The sequence below is a fragment of the Conger conger genome, chromosome 7 (genome assembly GCF_963514075.1).
Source record: "Conger conger chromosome 7, fConCon1.1, whole genome shotgun sequence".
NCBI lineage: Eukaryota > Metazoa > Chordata > Actinopteri > Anguilliformes > Congridae > Conger > Conger conger.
The window spans coordinates 6,022,361-6,043,485 of record NC_083766.1 but is presented as its reverse complement, the minus strand read 5'-3'; the positions used below and the strand labels follow the sequence as shown (position 1 = coordinate 6,043,485).

Genomic DNA, 21,125 nt, shown 5'->3' with positions numbered 1-21,125 from the left:
AGAAGGGCAAGAAAGGAATTGCCCTTAAAACCCAAAGCTTGCATTACTGTGGACAGATTGGATTATTTTCAAAAGAGCATTAGCTGAGCCAATGGTATGGTGCCCTTGAGTCGAAATGGGGTGGGGGAAGAGGGTCGTTCAGATGGAGATTTCAAGGTCAGTTTGATAGAAGAAATGAATCTGTGTGGGGGGAACTATGGCAGAACTAGACGCCGTGGCAACAACCGTGTGACAAAAGAACGATATGCCAATCGCTGTTTAAAAGTGTTTTAGACCAGACATTGATCATCATTAGTCATTGTTCTCTGCAGACACCCTCATCCTTTGTCTCTAATAACTCCTACTTCTACATCCTTCACTCCTCTCTACAACACACTTAATCTGCCGAATGTTGCCCGTACCAGTGGAGAACAATGCCATCTCTGATTTCACTCAGTGTTTTTGCCCCTCGGCGCTTACACCCACAATACTCAGCAGTGTAACCACTGTAAGATATATTACAGTTGGTAGCAGGTCAAACCTGGGATCTTGGGCCTCTACCAAGAAGTGATAAAAGGGAATAGAAAAAAGCAGACGTGCACCCCCCCACACACTCACACACACACACACACACACACACACTCACTCACACACACACACACTCACACACAACATCCCTCAAGCACTACTAACTTGTAATCAGTGAGCCAGAAGGCTGAGCATGTCCTTGAGCAGGACCTAGATAGAAATGGAATCAACTAGAAATGTATATTTTCATACACCGATTCATCCGCTCTATGAGAGCAAGGACATTTCCCCCCAGTTAGACTCTTCCACTCAAATTATCTTCTGTTCCCTTTCCAGGGAGACCTAGTGTGCATGCAGTGCAATTAATTACCTTATTGGCATCGGCTCTAAGTCACATTCTCCCACAGGACCAGAAGAGACAACCACAGGACGGCAGGAATCTGGAGCCTCCAAGCTATTAATGTTGATTAGCATAAATATTCTGACTCCAAAATGAGTCACTGCCTCAGCACTCCACTGCGCTAGCTCCACTGGGCTTCAACACTCCCCTCGGACCAACAGGGTTACTGTAACAGGCCGGCCACAGACACTGCCGCAGTTCACAAAAACCTTTTAACACTAGAATGTATTATAGTGAACTGTAGCCGTTTGGCTGCCCACGGTAACTGCTTCAGTTCACGTAAAACTTTTAACACCAGAATGTATTACATTTATCCGTACGCCTAGTTCAATATCAACAGTGAGTGTGAATGAAAATAGGAAAACAGGAATATGGTCAGCAGAGGGAGGCATTCCAAAATACGTTCAAAATAATAAATGGATTTTTAAAAAATTGTAGGGATTAACTTCACTTCAGCGATTTTAGCTGTTGCAGTATTAATTGTATTCACAGACACAGCAAAGATAGACATGGCCTTATGTCCTCAACACTTTTACATTCACCACTGGAACAATTTAGTTATGATATTTAATTTTGGAAGGATTTTCAGGGTAGACTGATCTTGAGGGAAGATTAACAGAATTAATTAAACAGAAACTTGATTTTTCGACTCATAAATCTTACTTAGAATTAATGGATTCAAGCATCATTGTCCCACGATGGCCTTATGTTCCCTAAATATAAACTCATCATGGACCACCCGAGAGAGACAGGGCACCTGCCCTGGAATACTGGTGTACATCAGGACAACTGTAAAGTACTCTTCAGACTATTGACCAGATTGTCCTTCATCCCTCTTGGGTAGGGCCTCCTTCCCCTGCCCAATCAGAGTACTGTTCACCCCTCCTGGAGAGGGTACCCTTCCCCTGCCCAATCAGAGTACTGTTCACCCCTCCTGGAGAGGGTACCCTTCCCCTGCCCAATCAGAGTACTATTCACCCCTCCTGGACAGGGTACATTTCCCCTGCCCAATCAGAGTACTGTTCATCCCTCCTGGACAGGGTACAGTTCCCCTGCCCAATCAGAGTACTGTTCATCCCTCCTGGACAGGGTACAGTTCCCCGTTCACCCCTCCTGGACAGGGTACCGTTCTCCCGTGTGATCAGGGTAATCTTCATCCCAGTCCTAAAGGTCTTTGCCTTTGGTGTTTTGCCCCTCCCCTCAAACTTCGGGCTTGCAGATGACTTCAGGTTGTCTTTGAATTTTGGCAAACACCGATGACAGTTATTGTCAATAAATGTTAATTATTTATAAAGTATTTCATTTGCATGCATAATTACTACAGAGGAGTATGCAATTCTAGAGTGAACTATTAATGATGGGCAACATCAGGCATCTGCACACACAGGCAATTTTTTTTCTTTTTTTTTTACAGATGAATAAGTGATAATCTGCAGACAGGGGATCAAAAACAGACACCTAAGAAGAGTGATCCCCCAGAAGGCCTTTCACTTGGCATGAACAGAACCCCTCCCATTCAAATAATCTTGGCTGAATCATTAAAACCACTCCTCCCAGGTCTGAGAATTCTGATTGGACAGTTACCCCCACCCCCTCCCCCCAGGACCGGGGCGTGGCAGCAGGGTTGTAGACTAGGGCTGGGCATCTCTTGAGCGCTAGAACACTGCTGTTGTGTTTCAGTTTCAAATGGTGCTACCTGGGTGAGCTCCTCCCCCATAGAATAAAAGCAAAGAAACAGACCTCGGGGCCGTGGAAGACTGACAAAGCCCCGGGAGACAGAGTGAATGTCTTTCACAGGGGATGAGGGTGTGTTGTTCCCAGTCAGCACACAACATTTTCATACAACACTGGAAGAACCACCTAAGGATCACTTATTGAAAGTTGCGTGCTGAGTGGGTCCTTATCATCTTTATACACGCATATACAAATGAGGCTCTGTACACGTGAAACCTAAATGGAAATGTTTAACTGGATTTAATCAAAATCATAGCTCCACTATAGCCCCTTGTGGAGGAGCTATAGAACATAAATGGGTGGCACTATTATTTTGATTGTGCTCTAAGTACCTTCGAGTCCTTGTGCGTCTCTGTTTTTTTTGTTCCTTTGTTCTCCTTGTCCTGCCATTTGAGTGACCACTTATCTGGGAGGGCTGAAAAATACAGTCGCTTTTTTTTTCCTCGGTTAACTGAAAGATGTTAGAGTTCTAACAGGAAATGCATGCTGCTACTGCAAAAGGATGAAGCACTGTATAACAGAGAGCCCCAGACCTGGTTTGGCAGGAAGTGATGAAACGGAAGCCATCAAAGACTGCAGACGAATGAGATAGCATCTGGCAGGACAAAGTGATATTTTTTTTTGCAGTGTTGGATTGTGGGATAGGTGTGAATGCACACAAACAGCTCCTTTGTGATGGGTACAATGGCCCCTTTTGACCCCCTCACCCCTCAAACCACACCCCTCAGCCACACCCCACAAAAGAGGCTCATCAGCAGGACACATGACTACTACAGACGGCTTTTCAGAACCACAGCGGAATACGGTCATGGCATGAGATTGAGGAGGAAAGTGTCACGGTGTTCGGATGCATGGAGAAGCACGGGAACAGATCTGCGAAAGCTTACCATGAACATCACCCACAGTGCATGAGAGGGCCTCCATGACATGAGCAATCAACAGACACACATCGCTAAAACAGGAACTCTATGCCCTTGACTGATTTTCAGATCTACGTCTCCCAGAATGCTCTTTCCAGAGCACAGCTCAATGTCAGTTTAAAATTCTGAGGCTCCCTGGCAATTTCTTTCTGTCTCCCTGCAGTGATGACCTTGATGATCATTAATTATTCAGTAAATGTGCAAATTAGATCGTCAATAAATAAAACGCTAAGGCAGTGGAGCTACGGTGCTCTAAAAGCATGCTTGACTGTCCCCTCTCGGTGCATTTCAAACTAAAATCTCTGAACGAAAAGTGCAGTACGAAGCAAGATGAGACCGTAGCCCTCCATAAAGACCTGCTAGCACCGAATCTCATGCATATTAAATAACATTACATTAAAATGTTCATATGAATTACATAATGTATGTCTACAAGGTGCGTAAAAATTCCATGTTAGTACATGGCATATAGACAGTACACACCAAACAGTACATAAGGACTGGGAGTTAGGTAGTGAACTGCATGTAAACTGCATGGCCTGCATTTCTTTCATTATTTCAGGGGCAATGTGCACCATAGACTCTGCGTTGGGCCACACAACAGAAGACTGACCTTGGGGAGATATCACACCCTTGCTGCATGAAGGCCCCCAGGGAGAACCAGAGGCTATTGAAAATGCCAAACTCGTTGGGCGGCTGGTCGCTGGGCTCGCCGTCCGTGCCCTCCTCCGGCTCCTCGGTGTGCCACTCGTACGGGCTGAAGCGGCTGACCAGGAACAGCACCACGCTTACGCCGATGTAGGCGAACACGATGCACATCCAGATCTCGTAGGCCAGCGGGTCCAGGAAGGAGAAGACGCCCGGCTTGGATTTCTGGGGCTTCTTGATCATGATGGAGATGCCCAGGCTCATGAAGGGCTTGGAGAAGTCGATGACCTCCTCCCGCACCAGCGTGATGGTCAGGGGAGCCACGGCAATCTCTGCTTTCTGCGAGGGTTGAAGAAGGTTGTGTGTTAGGTTTCGGTCTGCTCGGTTCAGCAATAGACAAAGGAGAGGATAATGCATGTGTGCTCTTTCATTCTGTCTACTTCTTAGCATTTTGTTATTTAACAAGTCTTGCCTGTTCACATTTAAAACCATGGCACTTTAATCCAAAAAGCTTAATTCACAGCTAAAGTGGAAATGAAATCATAAATTCTGGGAAATGTGCTTACTGCACAAGATGGAAATTGGAAGTCTGGGTTTGTGTATAGCTCTGCTGTAAATCCACAAACTAGATTACTTGTTAGTGACTTAGCCACATTTCTCTCCTGGCCTCAGCTCTTGGAAGATCAAAATTAATCCAAGAAAGAAATTAAACTTTTATAATAGCAGACTGACACTTAAAAAAGAAGTGCAAGTTTACCATCCGCAGCAAAAATTTAAAAGATGACAGCCTGGCAGAATATGCATTAAAACACATTGCCTGAAAGTAGGAAGGGGTGTTTTAATGAAATGTGTCCTCATAAGTGTTGTCACATAGTGGATTGGGAAAAAGAAAGGCGGAGAGCAGTAATGTGCTGACAGGGACTGTTGAGCCACAGGCTATAAGAACGGCAAGACAAGCTTTGAAATAAGGTGTATGATTGATGTGCCCAGAGAACCAATATTCACACCAAACCGCAACACTCCCACACCCACCGCCCTCTGCTCTCTTTCAGCACCTATACCTTGCTAACCTTCCCCTGGAAATCTCTTATTGCACTACCCAGTACCCCCGATCACCCCTAATCTCTCTACACTAGTATCCCTGACCACCCCCAACCTCTATGCCAGTACCCCTGACCACCCCTAATCTGTACACCAGTACCCCTGATCACCCCTAATCTCTGTACACCAATACCCCTGATCACCCCTAATCTCTCTACACCAGTTCCCCTGACCACCCCTAATCTCTCTACACCAGTACCCCTGACCACCCCTAATCTCTCTACACCAGTACCCCTGATCACCCCAATCTCTCTACAACAGTACCCCTGACCACCCCTAATCGCTCTACACCAGTACCCCTGATCACCCCTAATCTCTCTACACCAGTACCCCTGATCACCCCTAATCTCTCTACACCAGTACCCCTGACCACCCCTAATCTCTCTACACCAGTACCCCTGACCACCCCTAATCGCTCTACACCAGTACCCCTGACCACCCCTAATCGCTCTACACCAGTACCCCTGATCACCCCTAATCTCTCTACACAAGTACCCCTGACCACCCCTAATCTCTCTACACCAGTACCCCTGACCACCCCTAATCCCTCTACACCAGTACCCCTGACCACCCCTAATCGCTCTACACCAGTACCCCTGATCACCCCTAATCTCTCTACACCAGTACCCCTGACCACCCCTAATCGCTCTACACCAGTACCCCTGATCACCCCTAATCTCTCTACACCAGTACCCCTGTCCACCCCTAATTTCTCTACACCAGTACCCCTGACCACCCCTAATCTCTCTACACCAGTACCCCTGATCACCCCTAATCTCTCTACACCAGTACCCCTGTCCACCCCTAATTTCTCTACACCAGTACCCCTGATCACCCCTAATCTCTCTACACCAGTACCCCTGACCACCCCTAATCTCTCTACACCAGTACCCCTGAGCACCCTTTAACCATCTCCAGATAAGGCAACTCCCTCACCACCCCTCACCCCTGTTCACTAGTACTCATACTTATACTGTAAACCTGTACTCTTGGCCATCCCTTAACCATCTGTCCCAGCACCCTTGACCATCTCTTACCCCATACACCAGCTCGCCAACCATCCCATTCCAGATCTTGGTCTCCGGGTCCCTTGCTCCGTACTTGCCGTCAGGCACGATGGAGATCTTGTACTTGATGCCGATGTGCTTGGCGATCTCAGAGGCCAGGTCTACACAGTAACCCTCATACTGGTCATTCCCCTCAAACATCTCCCAGTTCTTCTTCAGCATCACGTACGGACCCTCCTGCAACAACCACACGATGCCAAGGGAGATCAAACTGGCCTTTCAACGGCTCATAGCTAACAGTGGACCAAGGCAGCCCAAGACAGCACAGGAGATAACATACAGACATAGAACTTATGAGGTTAAAGAAACCAAGGGCAGGTTTCACAGACACAGATTAGTCCTGAACTATATTGAGTTTTAATATAATTGCCATTCAAAATTGAATTTAGTCGGGGACGAGGCTTAATCTTTGTCTGAAACGGGCCCCAAATGTTTCCCACATGAACCAGGAGATAATTCAGTGAGAAAACTCTTAAACTGAACATCAAGGTCCTGGCTAAGTGTAGCCCATCTGCGGACACACATAAATATTTTATACACTTCAGCCCATCCAGTTACACTTTAGATTCCAATGTGTGTGGAGGGGAGCCGATCTGTGTCTGAAATAGATTAAATCCAGAATCGATTATGAGTGGGGTTAAAAAGATCCGTGCCAGGACCTGCTGTCCATCCATCTCCTCTGATAAAGTCTTCAGATAGGATGATCTGGCCCTAAAATTGGATTTGATTTGAGGACGGCATTAAATATTCCGTTCAGATAAGAGTCCTCATTCAGAATCGTAAGGCAATATTTTAAAGCTAAACCAAGTTTGTCAAGAGAACAAACGTCACACACACCGTACTGATACTGCTGACACAAGCATACGCTTAACTAAGTATACAACAGCATGGGATCCTGCCTGAACGTGTTTTACTGTAAATGCTGCCATAAATAATTCATGCTCAGACTCAAACAGTGATGTAGAATTATAGGTAAAACATGCCATTGGTTTTTGCTCTTGTAGCATGTTGTCCTTGACAACCACCCGAAAACAAATTCAATGAAATCTTACATTTTGAATACTTGAAGAGATTGTAAGAAATGTGCTTTTTTTTTTGCTTGTCGATTGTACATACACTTTCATTCACCGTAAAAACAATTGTTCAGATTATAATCAATGAAATACATTAAAAAAACCACCCCTCTTTGCCCATTCCATTTCAGCTTTGCAGAGTGAACATCCCATGTATATAGAGAATAAGCTCTTCCACGAAAAGGCATTGCAAAAATGTATAGTCATGTTTTCAATATTTGTGGGACAGATAAAGGCATAAGGGGAGAGACAGTAATTACGGTCTGTTCATTCTGCTGAGCAGTGATAGCAAAAGCCAAGTTATATTCGCAAAGTCATTTCACAGCATCTGCCAAAAGCGAATGCAGGATTAACTCCGCTGTGCGGTTTAAAATGCATTTTTCTTAATTACCCAGCAAGGCAACAGATTAATGTAAGCACTGTTCCTTTTGGGGGAAATTGGTTAACGCCGTGTGTGTGTAAAGTAGCTTTGCAGCAGTGCGGTTTCACGTCTCTCTCCCCTTTGTACAAACTGCAGGCTGAGCTGTCAGATGCATCAGTTGGCCTGGGAGAGACAGCTGAGCAGGGTTCCACAACACGGCATCGCTACAACAATTATTAAATCAGTCGCTTCCAGGCATAAAGATTCAAAAACTCAGCAGGGAATTCAGAGTGACACCTGACGTCTACCTCTCTCTCTCTCTCTCTCTCTCTCTCTCTGTCTCTCTCATACACACACATACACACCACACACACACACACACACACACACACACACACAAATGTAATGATGATCCATCACCGACGGCAGCAAAAACACAAAGTTTGCACAACGATGCTGCAGGTCACCATTTCTACGAATGCTGTGGTTTAAGAATAATGGCAACACAGGGGTCCTAAAAAGGTCACATAAACATTCATATTTTTCTAATAAGCAGAGTTAATTTGTTTGCAGGGAGAAAGAGTATATAAAGAAGAAACAAAGCATTTCATATTACCACAGTAATAATGACTAATTCAACATTGCAACAATGAAAGAAAACATGACACAAAACATGTTTTACAAAAAGTACACTCTACCCGCCAGCCATTTCGAGACAGTGTAGTAAAAATGCAAGACTACTTACTTTATGCCAAGTAAAAAAAAAAAAAAAATTAAAATATAAATATTATAATCAACTGGACTTTACCAACTTCTGATTTCCCACAAAAAAATGTTTAGTTTTTCCATATAAATTTTTATATTTTTATATATTTTAACATTTATACAATGTTACCATGTAAAATGTCATAATGTAGGATATAGTTTAGTGAAACAGGTTGGAGGATGAACAGGAATTGACAAAGATGCAATATGTTGTGTACTGTCCTCCCTGTTTCAATAAACGAAACTAAACTGTCAATATTGAGTCTAACTGAGGATTAGTCTGTTCGACATTTCACTGCCAAAGGAATTTTTTTCATTTTTCAGTCCATATCAGTGATCACCTCTATAAATCCTTGGTATGGAATGGTGCACCACTTTTGGACAAAATATAACATTGAATCCTCACATGAAATGTTATACCTTGGAAATAGCTGACCTGGTTGCCATAAAACCATGCTTCTAGTGTTTCATCAGCACACCCTGGATCACAGTCAGTATGTAACACAATTAAATAACAAGCTTGTCATTCACAACTCCAATCAGAATGGGAATGAAACGAAAATAAGTTCTAGACAACAATATTAAAACTAAAGCTGAACTAAAATAAAAGTGGTCTCTGACATTTTATCAAGATTTGTAATTATTATTCTTATCTTATACTATTCATATCCTTATCCTAACCCTAACCCTAATTTTTGACATTGGACCCATTTATACAGCTGGGTATAAACTGAAACAATGTAGGTTAAGCACCTGCCTGAAGGGCACAATGATACTGCTTGGGAATCAAGCTTGCAACCTTTAGGGCACAAGCCCAGTTCCGTTCATTACAAAATACACCAGAGAGAAAGAAAGAGACATTTTAGCACATAATTTAGTGTGTGCACTAGATGTTCAGTGATGATTTATGTTTAATTGTAAATGCATTTATCTTATGGACTAATGATATATTTCATATTCTATAACCTGGAACCTACAGTTACTGGCAGACCCTCATCAAAACTTTGGAAACTTTTAATTTAACTGGAGATCAGATCACAATGTACACAGCATTGGTTGGCACTGAACACATATTAAATAGAACTGATATTACAGAAAGCAAGAGTTGCCCGTGGGTGATTCAGTTATTCGGCACTAACCCAAAACATGACAATGAACAAAAACAGGGCATTTACTTTTGCAAAACAAAAAGCTCACACACAATTTTATGTATTTTTCAAAGCTTATATCCCAGGTAACATATATAGCTGAAAAACATGACAAGCTAGGCAACGACTTAAGAAGAGCAACATTTCATAAATCAAGACTATATATCATAAATAAAAAAATAAAAAAACTTGTTCTTATGCTGATGCAATCAGGTAAAAGAGGTGAGGGATAAATCATGAATTTGGCACCATATTTTAGTGTGCTATTAGGTAAAAACCAAAGCCAAGTACCCATAAGTACACTCAGCTAATATTAGATTTTTAAATGCAGAAACATATTTCAGAGGCTTGTTCAGATTTAATGCTACCGAGCATCTGGCTCCATCCAGCTGAAACACTGGGTCTTATCACCAATGGACTTAAATGTCTAGCATTATTTATTGACAGTTTGAATGATGAACTCTGATGAATGAATTTGTGCAGTTAGCAAAGATCTTTGCGGCCACTGCAGTTGGACATGCTGAAGTCTACAGTCCATGCACGGTTAGAATACACCTCACTCCAACAAGTCTATCCACAGCAGGCTCCCAACACTCGGCTGATAGAATGGAATGAAGAAACGGTAGAACAGTGGGGGGAAAAAAATGTCCTGTTGCAGAAGCTTCATATCGAGAGGTCGGTCACCCGTGTGGGTGTGGGAACTGCCAGCGCGCACACAGCACAGATGCAGTCAGTCCCCTCAGCGGCCTGAAGGAGGCGCCGTCACTGGCTCAGTCCATCCCAGCAGCTCTCTGTGCCACTGGCTGCACGCGTGCGGAAACACACTGATAAACCTCCTGATCGGAGGCTCTGTCCGTTTCTGCATCAGTTTCTGAAAAAGGGGTTGTTCTTCACCAGGGGCTGAAAAGAGGAGGATTCCACTGAAGTGTGACTCTCCAAGCGCCTTTTTAAAAAAAATCTTTCCACTCAAAGAAAAGGGAAACTGGGACATTTCTCTCCATACCATGCAACACACACTCCTCCTCCCTCTATTATTTCATTATCATTTTCTACGACAGGAACAAGACAATCCAAAATAGAGAAAAAAACAACAAAACAAACACAAAAACAAAGCTGAATAAAATGACAAAATGTAACCGCTCCCCCTTCCCCCCCCCCGTGTGATTTGCCCGGTGAGTTAAGCTGTGAAATGCACTGAAATGCCGTGTAGACCATGCCTTTCTTATCAGACTGACAAGTGTGACATAACGCCCTCAGCAAATGAACCAGCACCTGGGTTGCGACACCTTTCATTTGGAGACACCTGATCTGTGACTCATGAGCGCGTAATCTGTCACGGATGAGCAAATAAATGCAGGTAGAGTGTGTGAACGTGGGCTTCACACTGCCAAGCGAGCTAATGTCAGTCACATCATCACCAGAGCCCGTAAAAAACCTACAGGACAAGAGAGTTTGCTGGTGGCTTACCATTATTGTGGTGACAACGACTGTTCGGTTCTCCATGCCCGACGTTTCATTGGGAAGCAGAACTTCATTCTGAATCAGGACCAGCTTATCTGCATCGTTCCAGTAACCAATCTGGCGATGAGACATAACACAATTAGAAGTTCGCTCTAGAAAGAAGCTGAAAATAATTAAGGCAGACAAGAGACTTAAGGGTGTGTGTGTGTGTGTGTGTGTGTGTGTGTCATGGGGCAGTGACAGCCGACTGGAGCCTGAGATGAGGCAAGGGGCACAGTGATGTCTACAGTGGTTTGTAATCTGCAGGGCATGCTGTGATTGATCTCCTCAAGGAACAAAATGGCTTCCTGTCCTGGCGGGACCCCATGGAGCGCTGGGAGGTATGGCAGTGAGTCAAGATTACTCTGCTCGCTGATCGATGGAGGCTCCCTCCCTCTTGATCTCCCTCTTCATCACTTTTCTCCTTGGGTTTTAGTATGGCATATTATTGTATGTTATATTACATGTAATATGTATTCATTTACGCCTGTGTGGGACCGAGGACAGACTGGGCGTAGGCTGTATGTATTCGCAATGGCCTAGCCGTCATTCACATTGCCACAGAGAGGTCTGACCAATCGGCACAAATCTAACCGTGACAGGCCAATCAGAGCGAGTGCCATTTTGAAAGCCCTGCCCTGGGATCAGCATTCATTTCCACAAATGCGACTCGGCTTTTAGTAAACACGCAGCATCACACGCAGCGCCAGCACTGTGTATGTGTGGAGCGGTGTGAGCCTACAGAGACGGTGAGGACTGGAGAGGTCTGTACTGTCTGTACTCTGTCCTGAGACCTGACACAGGTGGAATATATTCACCCCCAATCAACCATAAGCGGCAGGCCTGTTTAAATTACCATTAATACTGAACCGTACTCACATTTCAATGCTTCATATTATTTACCCTTTAGTGAAGCAGTTGCTGTATGTAAATAAGCCACCGAAGATGACATAACGTGTGCACACTAAAATTGTAACATTTCGGCTGGAGGTCTAAGCTATGCTATGTGGGTCTCTCTCTCTCTCTCTTTCTCTCTCTCTCTATCTACATGTTTAAGAGACGTGTGGGGCAATGGACAACTCACCCTTCTAGGCCCATTGTTTTTCAGTTCAAACACATCCATCGTGTAGTTGACTCTGCGTCCATAGTGGTCAAACTGAACATTTCCTGTTAGCCCTTGGAGTCGCACCTAGACAACAGTGGCAGTAAGAACAGGCTGTAAATTTGTGGTTGTATGCTGTGTTTGAACCATTTTCTGTCCAATACAGACTGAATCACTGACCATGTTTACATACACTGCGTGTTCTGAATATTGATCCTGTTTCTGGTTAGGGTGATATTCTGATTATGCTGTTTACATACATACTATATGTTAAAGGAATACTCCAATCTTATTCCACAGTACATTCCACTGTACACTCCATACGTCCATCAGTGATAAAGATCAGTGCTCTAGTAATTCCAGTGCACTGTGTTTACAATTCACAGAGTGAATTGGTATTCACTCTGGTATTGCTTTGTTTCTTTGTTATTAAACATCCACAGGCCACATCAACATAGTCTTTGTCTGGATCTTGGTCTTGGTACATGGCCTGAGGGCAAAGTCTGTGGTCTCTGACGAGAGTTCTCTCTCCAGCATGCTCAAGATACCAATCACATCACTCTAACACTCGTCTGTACCAGAAATTTGCCTCTGCTGAGAATTTGCCGATTTGCTGACGTTTATTTTCGCTGCTTAATAACATAAAAGAAGAAATTATGAGTGTTCAGCCAATAGCAAGCTTCAAGTGATCCAGTTAATATTAATAGCTGAATACAGTGATGAATCAACTATGAATATGAATATATGCATTAGAGCTAGATTATCATAGCTAGTCAGCTAGCTGGATAATGAATGCATTTTGTCAAAGCTAATGCTGAAGCGGTGAGCAAAATGTCTTCAATAAACTGTTCTAAGCATTCTTGTTGAAGGTGTATGTTACCTGTCTAAATATGGTATATACATTGAATAACCTTTGAATTAACTGTAATTAAATTCATTTTCACAATTAAATATTATTGTGAAGTGGACACAAGTAAAGGTTCCAAGTAAATGTTTCGGTCAACCTTTATGTAAACATTTCAAGAAAACACAGTTAAGTTACTAATCACAAATTGCTCTTCAGCCACCTTCACCTCAATTCGCAAGCCATTTAACCTTCAGCTTTGGGGGTTTAAACAATGAAAAAAAAAAAGTTCAAAAACAGCTTCAAGATTGCCATCGGAAAGGTCTCCGGGCTGTCGTACATTTTGTATCACATAATGCCACTAATGCATCGGCGATGTGACCACATAATGTACCCTTTCACGGTTATCTGATCGCGGGCTCCTCTCACTGCTCCCATCGTTCCCTCTCTCCCATCGTTCCCTCTCTCCCATCGTTCCCTCTCTCCCATCGCTCCCTCTCTCCCATCGCTCCCTCTCTCCCATCACTCCCTCTCCCTCATCACTCCCTCTCTCCCATCGTTCCCTCTCTCCCATCGCTCCCTCTCTCCCATCGTTCCCTCTCCCTCACGCCGCGTCACCTGTTTGAGCGTGCGCTCCATGTCGATGCCCTGGTTCCAGGGGGCGGCCGGGTTGGCCAGGCAGTCCCCGGCGTTGCCCCGGCGGGAGATGTCCACCTTCTGCCTGCGCAGGTTTCGGAAGGCCTCGGCCATCACCATCACCCCGTCGTAGGTCAGCGCCGAGGTGTACTGAGGAAGAGGACGAGGAAGAGGCGGCCTGTAGCGCGGCGGTTAAGGTAAACGACTGGGACACGCAAGGTCGGCGGTTCTAATCCCGGTGTAGCCACAATAAGATCCGCACAGCCGTTGGGCCCTTGAGCAAGGCCCTTAACCCTGCATTGCTCCAGGGGAGGATTGTCTCCTGCTTAGTCTAATCAACTGTGCGTCGCTCTGGATAAGAGCGTCTGTCAAATGGCAATAATGTAAGAGGAAAACATGCTGCGGAGACACACCACCGTTATGACTTCATCCCGTGCACTGGATACTGGGTAACCACGAGGCACATTCGAGGGCACTCCAATATTGGGCAATCTCACTCGAATAGAGTACTTACTGCTAGAGCAAACATTGAGCGTTGGGTCAGAGAATAATACCAGTCATAGGCAGTGTATGTGTGAAATAGGTGGCAATATACACTCACTGAGCACTTTATTAGGAACGAATACTGGGAGTAAGGCCTCGCTTTGCTCTCAAAACCATTTTTCGTGGCATGGATTGCGCAAGACGTTGAAAACATTCCTTTTAGACTCTGTTTTATGTTGACATGATTGCATCACGCAATTTCTGCAGATTTGTCAGCTGCACATTCATGCTGTGAATCTCCTGTTCTACCACATCCCAAAGGTGTTCTATTAGATTCAGATCCGGTGACTGGGAAGGCTACTGAAGAATATTGAACGCATTGTCATGTTCATGAAACCAGTTTCAGATGCCTTTTGCTGTGTGACATGGTACATTATCATGAGGATCAAATATAGGGTACACAAGCCACACCCAGTGATGACTTCTTTTGGGATTAGTTCCAGCATACTCTATGTCAAACCTACCTGTTTTGTAGCTCTACAATTGAGTTTTTTCTGCCTATTCATTTTTAGCAAATGAAAATAATACAAATAAAAATCAGAACAAGAAACAATAAGGTCCCAGCACTTTGTGCTTGGACCCCTAATAATAATAACACTACAGAGGATACAATATTTAAATATTGCTGACTACAGTACAACTGAAAAAGCAGATGCCAGTTCACATTTCATCTACAGTATACAGTATGCAGTACAGTACATTATATTAATAATGCATTCTGTCAATTAATAATACAGGTCCAGGACTTCAGACATTATATTTTAATACATACAGTACGTTGGTATGGTGCAGTGTAGATTATCATTGATTTTACTTAACAAGTACACTGGGGCATGCATCGTTGTGGTCCCAATTCCTACCACTACAAGCCTCTGAATGCCAAGCGCTCCATAGAAATAAGAGCCTAATATTCACTGCAATTCACTAATATTCACTGCAACCACTGCATAGCACCAACAACCACAGGACAGTATCATCAAAGTGCAGAAAATGTAAGAGCAAACTAAATTATGTGACAATAAAAACAGAACTATGACACAAAAACACAAGGCAATCCTGAGTGCGAGGAGACCTGCCCCCTTCCCAAAAAACAGATGAATAAAAAAGAAAAGCAACACTGCGGCAAACTACCTGTCAACAGTAAGATATTAAACAAGGACAAATTCTGACAAGGCATAGAGTCAGCAAGCATAGCTTGGGAAAACAGCCAAGCCAAAAAAACAAAACAATGGCCACTCTGGGTGTTCAAAAGATTGGATATGAGTCATTCTTTTGTGTTTCTACTTTTGATTGATTCATTTATTTTTTTTACCACAGTGCTAGTTGCTTTAGTCTTTTTTTAATAATACATGATGTTGCATTGTGATTATATATGCTCTGTATGCTTTGGCAACGGGACTATATATTTAAAGTTTCCGTAAATTAAAATTGAAAAATATTATGCAGTGGAAAAAAAAAGGAGTGGAAAAAAAGAGAGATGCGAAAGCGAGAGAGAAAAAAGGCCACAGGACTGGAGCGCACACACACCGGATTATCACTCCACGGAGTCGACAGGGCACTGCGCGATGACTCTCAGGCCTGACTGACTGCCAGAGTGCAAACAAGAGACCAACGGCTTAAGGACATTGCACATCCCCACCATTATTTCCTTTTCGGTGCACTACTTTTGACAAAATGGCCGCCTCCGCACTCGCTTGCGTTGATAAAGGCGCTGTGTGAACTGCAGCGGACGGTACGGCGCGGCTGGAGACCGGAGCGGAACGGGAGATAATAATGCAGAACCAAGGAAATCTCTCACACCGCTCCACAACACACAGCAAGGCAATCGAAAGTGACATTCACAAGCCCTCGTGTTTACCGGATGCGGGGCAATCACGTAAGTGCAAGGCACGGCCAGCCGGCGACACGGCCAGGCCGGTAACGCCGTCCCGGCGGTGAGCAGTGTGAAAGTGTATACTGCCGCATTCATCGCCCGCTGCGCGTCGTGAGTCGCCACAGATAAGAATCAACACGCTGAGTATGCGGCGGAACGAAAGTGTCCATAATGAAATGGGGATTAATGTTCCCCCCTCCCTTCGCACGTAGCGCGACCAAGTCCAGGCTCAGGGGTGTCGTGAGATCCAGTCGGCTGTGCAGAGAAGGCGCCGCAGCCCCATTTTAATGATCAACATAGTGGGAGTTCATTTATTCCTCAGCGGCCCCCTGGGAATCGGTTTCATTACCCCCCCCCAACTCAGCGGAATCCCTTTTAAATCTCCGCGCAGATCTGGTAAGGGGTGTACAGAGCCTTGAGGGAGGCTAAAGGCTTTGATTGGCCTGCTGACGCAGGGCTGTGCTCGGCTGGCCTACCACCGCGCCCATCTGCAGTCCGGCGGGGGGCTAGCCACACCGCTAAAGACGCGAAAACCTCACGAGGCATCACCGCGTCTGCTATCCTTTTTGGAGCAAAATTGTCATTCACAACTACTGTGATTGTGTAAGGCTCTACCCGTCTAGCCCATTTCTGTCGTGAGGATTCAGATATTATTGATCGCTGCCATCGATTCGGAGCCACTGTGTGTGCTCGTGGACTTTCCTGCAGTGCAGGTTCAGACTGGCCAGCGCTGACTGGTTCCAGTTTGTCAATGTAAACCCCTCACAAACGTCCGCGTGTTGCATCTTGAAACAGGTGCATGCAGTTGATGTGTGTTTTGTTGAAACACTGTTGATACACTATACAAACATGTTAATCTCTAGAACTGTGTGATGAAATTGGTTTAAAATCAGCACACCGATGGAAAGCAGTGCTCCCCCCCTTAACATTTCAGTAAACAGGTGATTTTTCAGTATCTATAATACACTTCGGCACATTTATCAAGGAAACCTTACAAAGGGGAAAAAAAGCAGTTTTTAAATCACTGGCTAAATACAGGTCTCTCTTTTCCCCTTACATGAACAGCACATTCATTGCCTGTTTGGTGCCTTTGTCTTTTTTGCTAGGCCATTTCTAATCACATTTTGATTCAGAGAAACTAGGTCAGTCTGTCAGACTGAAGTATAGGACTGGGAGGATCACGTCTGAGACACACCGAGAAGGTCGTACGTTTGACCTCCTTCCACACCATCAAAATCTGTGGGGGAGGTTAACCTGTACTCCCAAATGCTGTGCTTCTGGTCCAGTTACTCTGTTGGTTGACGTTTTCATCATCATAGTCCACCAATTAAATAAAAAATCTATTGATTAATGTGCTACAATGAAGAATTCATTTTTGCCGATCTAGGCCTCATTCTTTGGACATTTAATCTTATTGGATTTCATTATTAGAAAACCTAGGCATTTAGGACCAGTGAACAGTGAAAATAGAAATCAAGGTGCCCGGCTCCCTCAAAGTGATTAGCTCCACCGAAATAAATCAATACCAGCTGCACCAGGAGAAATGAGTAGAATATGTCCTCATATATCCCAGCATGTTAAATATCCCTTTAGGATTGATAACCATCTCCCGAATTTAATTATTCTTCTTTGTTTTTGATAACTGAGAGTTTTTGGACTCCTTGCACAGCTCATCATTATGGAAACAAAGTAATCATCACTCACTCGTCAGATAAGATATTGAAAGCAATATTTAGCTAACATTTTGCCAAATAAACCATGCTGAACTACCACAGATGAACACAGCAGCTGTATGCGAACAGTAAACTCTGACAGTAAGAAAAATACTGAAGGCTCAGTGCAGTTGTTGACCAGGGGCTTGTTTCACAGAAGTGTTTTGAGAGGAAATAATCCTGGAAATAAACAGAAAGTTTTTGGATTTTGAAAAAATTGAAACAAATGAAAGTTACTTCAAAGCTTTGCAAGAACTACTCAAAGACCAAAGAAGAGCAAGGAGTGCTGCACAATCCACAGTCACCTGACCTCAACCCCACTGAACATTTATGGGGGCACTTATAACAGAGAAAAGCCTTCAGTAATATCACAAGATGCACAAGATGGGAACATTGTCTAATGCTATCCCATTAATGCTGGGATAGCATGAGTCCTCAGGTTTTGTCCATGCCAGCTCGAGTGCATGTTGCCATTAAAGCAAAAGGTGGACACACCAAATACTAAGAAATTCTGAAATGAATGTAATTTTTTCAAAGATTCAACTTTTCACTTAAATTGTTATGCTGATAATATAATTAGTAATTTCATTCATTCATTCATCCATTATCCTAACCCGCTTATCCTGAACAGGGTCGCAGGGGGCTGGAGCCTATCCCAGCATACATTTGGCTAAAGGCAGGAATATACCCTGGACAGGTCGCCAGTCCATCGCAGGGCACACACACTATTCACTCACACTCACACTCTTACCTACGGGCAATTTAGACTCTCCAATCAGCCTAACCTGCATGTCTTTGGACTGTGGGAGGAAACCAGAGTACCCGGAGGAAACCCACGCAGACACGGGGACAACATGAAACTCCGCACAGAGAGGCCCCGGCCGATGGGGATTCGAACCCAGGACCTCCTTGCTGTGAGGCGGCAGTGCTACCCACTGCACCATCCGTGCCGCCCTAATTAGTCATTTAAAAGTTGTATTAAATTAGAAAATAATGCAAAATAGAAGCATTTTCACTAGACGTCTCAGACTGTTGGAACCCACTGTATATGCTGCTTATGCCTACATCAAGTATATTTTCAAAGTAGGTCTATACATTTTGCCATGTTTAAGTAGGCTAATTCACAAAACTAATTTGTCCCATTTTAAGTATTGGCTCCCGACATTGAAGTACTTTATGTAGCCTAATCTGTACGTGTAGCCAATGCCATCTATTCAAACGTCTGCGTACTAAAGTGGTATAATTTAATTATTTCATCATTTAATTAAAATCCTTTATTTCTGGAAAGTAAAAAAGAAAGGGCACTTTAAATAGCTTCTACTCTCTGAGATTTAGTTCGGTAAAAGCACTGACACCGTCAGCTTTCTTGGGCTCGTCAACAATGGAACAAGCAAACTCTCCGTCCAGATAAAGCGACAGCGTATCGTAAATACTGATTTCACTCAGTTTCCCCAGCCCCAACACAGGCCTCAAGTGAAACTTCTACATACTACTAATAATGAATCTGGGAGCACACACAGCTACATTCAGAGTAACTGTGGTTTGTGTCACCATTTCGCCACAGGTGACAGTACTGATGGATGCCTTCTAGGTGGTGGGTCATTTGAATACTGCAAATAGCAAAATGCCTAACGTTCCTATAAAGTGCAGGCTATAAGGTGTACCAGGGAGATCGTTCAAATAAAATAAATAATAAAAATTACATTCTTATTTTACATAGGCCTTTAATTCTAATTTAATCTGAACGCATGACAATTTTCTTCTACCCCTCAGACACACATGGCCAGCCCATGTAGATCTTAGGAGTGTGCCGTTAAAACGAGCCCCAGGTTACCGAGATACCAGTGAAAGATGTTAAAAACTATGAGTGTCATGATCCACCAGGGTACTCAGTTGCCATCCACATAACATCCATTGCTGTGGAGTGCTCTGACCCAAACCTCTAGATTCCCTTTGCTTCAGATTGTCCTCACACCAAAAAAACATCTCCCCAGTCACTCTAAGTTGATCGGCATTCAGTGACGGTACCTTGGGTGGAGTGTCAGATCCAGGGTACTCTCTCTGGTCCAGCTTGTTCCAGCGTTGCATGAGTTTGATTACCATTGGCGTGCTGAAGTCCACCAGCTGGAAACCCGTCACATTGGCCCCTCCATGCATGAAGCGCTCCAGGGAGATGTCCTTAAACCCCTGCACTCAGAAGGAGGTAAAGGTGTGGAGGTCAGAGAGGTGTGAGACCAGGGGCCCAAGTCTATAAAGAATCTTTAACCCCCTCCCTACCATTATTTCCTCCATTATTGACCTAATTTGTTACAGTCATCCCCTAATATGCATACAATCTCACTGCCTGTGTCTGGAGTGTGAGAAAATTACATCCCTGTATAATCATCACATACAGCATTAAGGCGACAGGCATAGGTTTTCCTGCATTACAATAGTTTCACAACGCTGATGCTAATAATAAAGGCATAGAGACAGGCGTCATCTTCCCGTTTTAGTCACAGAGAGGTGAAGTGTTTTTCTCTCGCCATCTCCTGACTGATAATCTGAATCTAATCAACACGATGCTGCTGCTGCTGCTGTAAATGCTCGGCGCTCTCCGGCCGGCCAGGGCGGATCTGACAGCACGGATTCTCCTCGCTCCGCTGCGCTAATGCAGCTAGCCCTCCAGTGCACACTCAGCCCGGCTCTGGACGCCTTCCGGCCCCCGCTTCACAGATCCGCACCGCTAATCCGCTCGCAGCCGGCCAGAGGCGAGGAAGAGGAGGAACAGACAGCTAATCTGCTCGCAGGAAAGACCGTGAAGAAAAAAAAAACGAAAAAAAAAAAAAAAAAACCTTACCAAGTTAGCCATGATGTAATGGTAGCCTTTGACATGTTTTCCAACGCTGACAATCTGAAAGAGAAAGAAGATGGAAATGGATTAGCATGTCGAAGCGCTGAACTGTGCGAGGTGCCCTCCCCGAGTGTGATTAATTAGACTGCTGCGTCTCACAACGAACAAATGGTCAGCAATCAGCAGCAAATGAGGAAATGTTGTCTCAGAGGGCCTGGAGGAAATAGCAGTTATAATTCGGTAGATACACTGCACACATGAATGCCCTTCTCAATAATAATGTTTTAAAAGACAGCAGGCGGAATGTTTTCGCTCATCTCAGCTATAACTTTGAACATGCTCCCAAAAAATGACCTGT

General features: G+C 44.2%; 1 protein-coding gene across 3 annotated transcripts in view; it reads right to left on the bottom strand.

Annotated features, from left to right (window-relative positions):
* Window positions 1-21,125, bottom strand: part of LOC133132276 (glutamate receptor 4) — a 78,587-nt gene that overhangs the window by 14,437 nt on the left and 43,025 nt on the right. For 2 of the 3 annotated variants that reach the window (XM_061247614.1, XM_061247615.1), the window contains exons 5-11: window positions 20,774-20,827; window positions 19,963-20,121; window positions 13,789-13,956; window positions 12,309-12,413; window positions 11,192-11,302; window positions 6,348-6,554; window positions 4,175-4,548 (exon numbers count right to left, since the gene is read on the bottom strand). In XM_061247614.1, the coding sequence (XP_061103598.1) occupies window positions 4,175-4,548; window positions 6,348-6,554; window positions 11,192-11,302; window positions 12,309-12,413; window positions 13,789-13,956; window positions 19,963-20,121; window positions 20,774-20,827 (1,178 nt within the window). Of the gene's footprint in view, window positions 1-4,174; window positions 4,549-6,347; window positions 6,555-9,236; window positions 10,625-11,191; window positions 11,303-12,308; window positions 12,414-13,788; window positions 13,957-19,962; window positions 20,122-20,773; window positions 20,828-21,125 lie in introns of those variants that run through there. The other variant, XM_061247613.1, reaches the window with a different exon arrangement.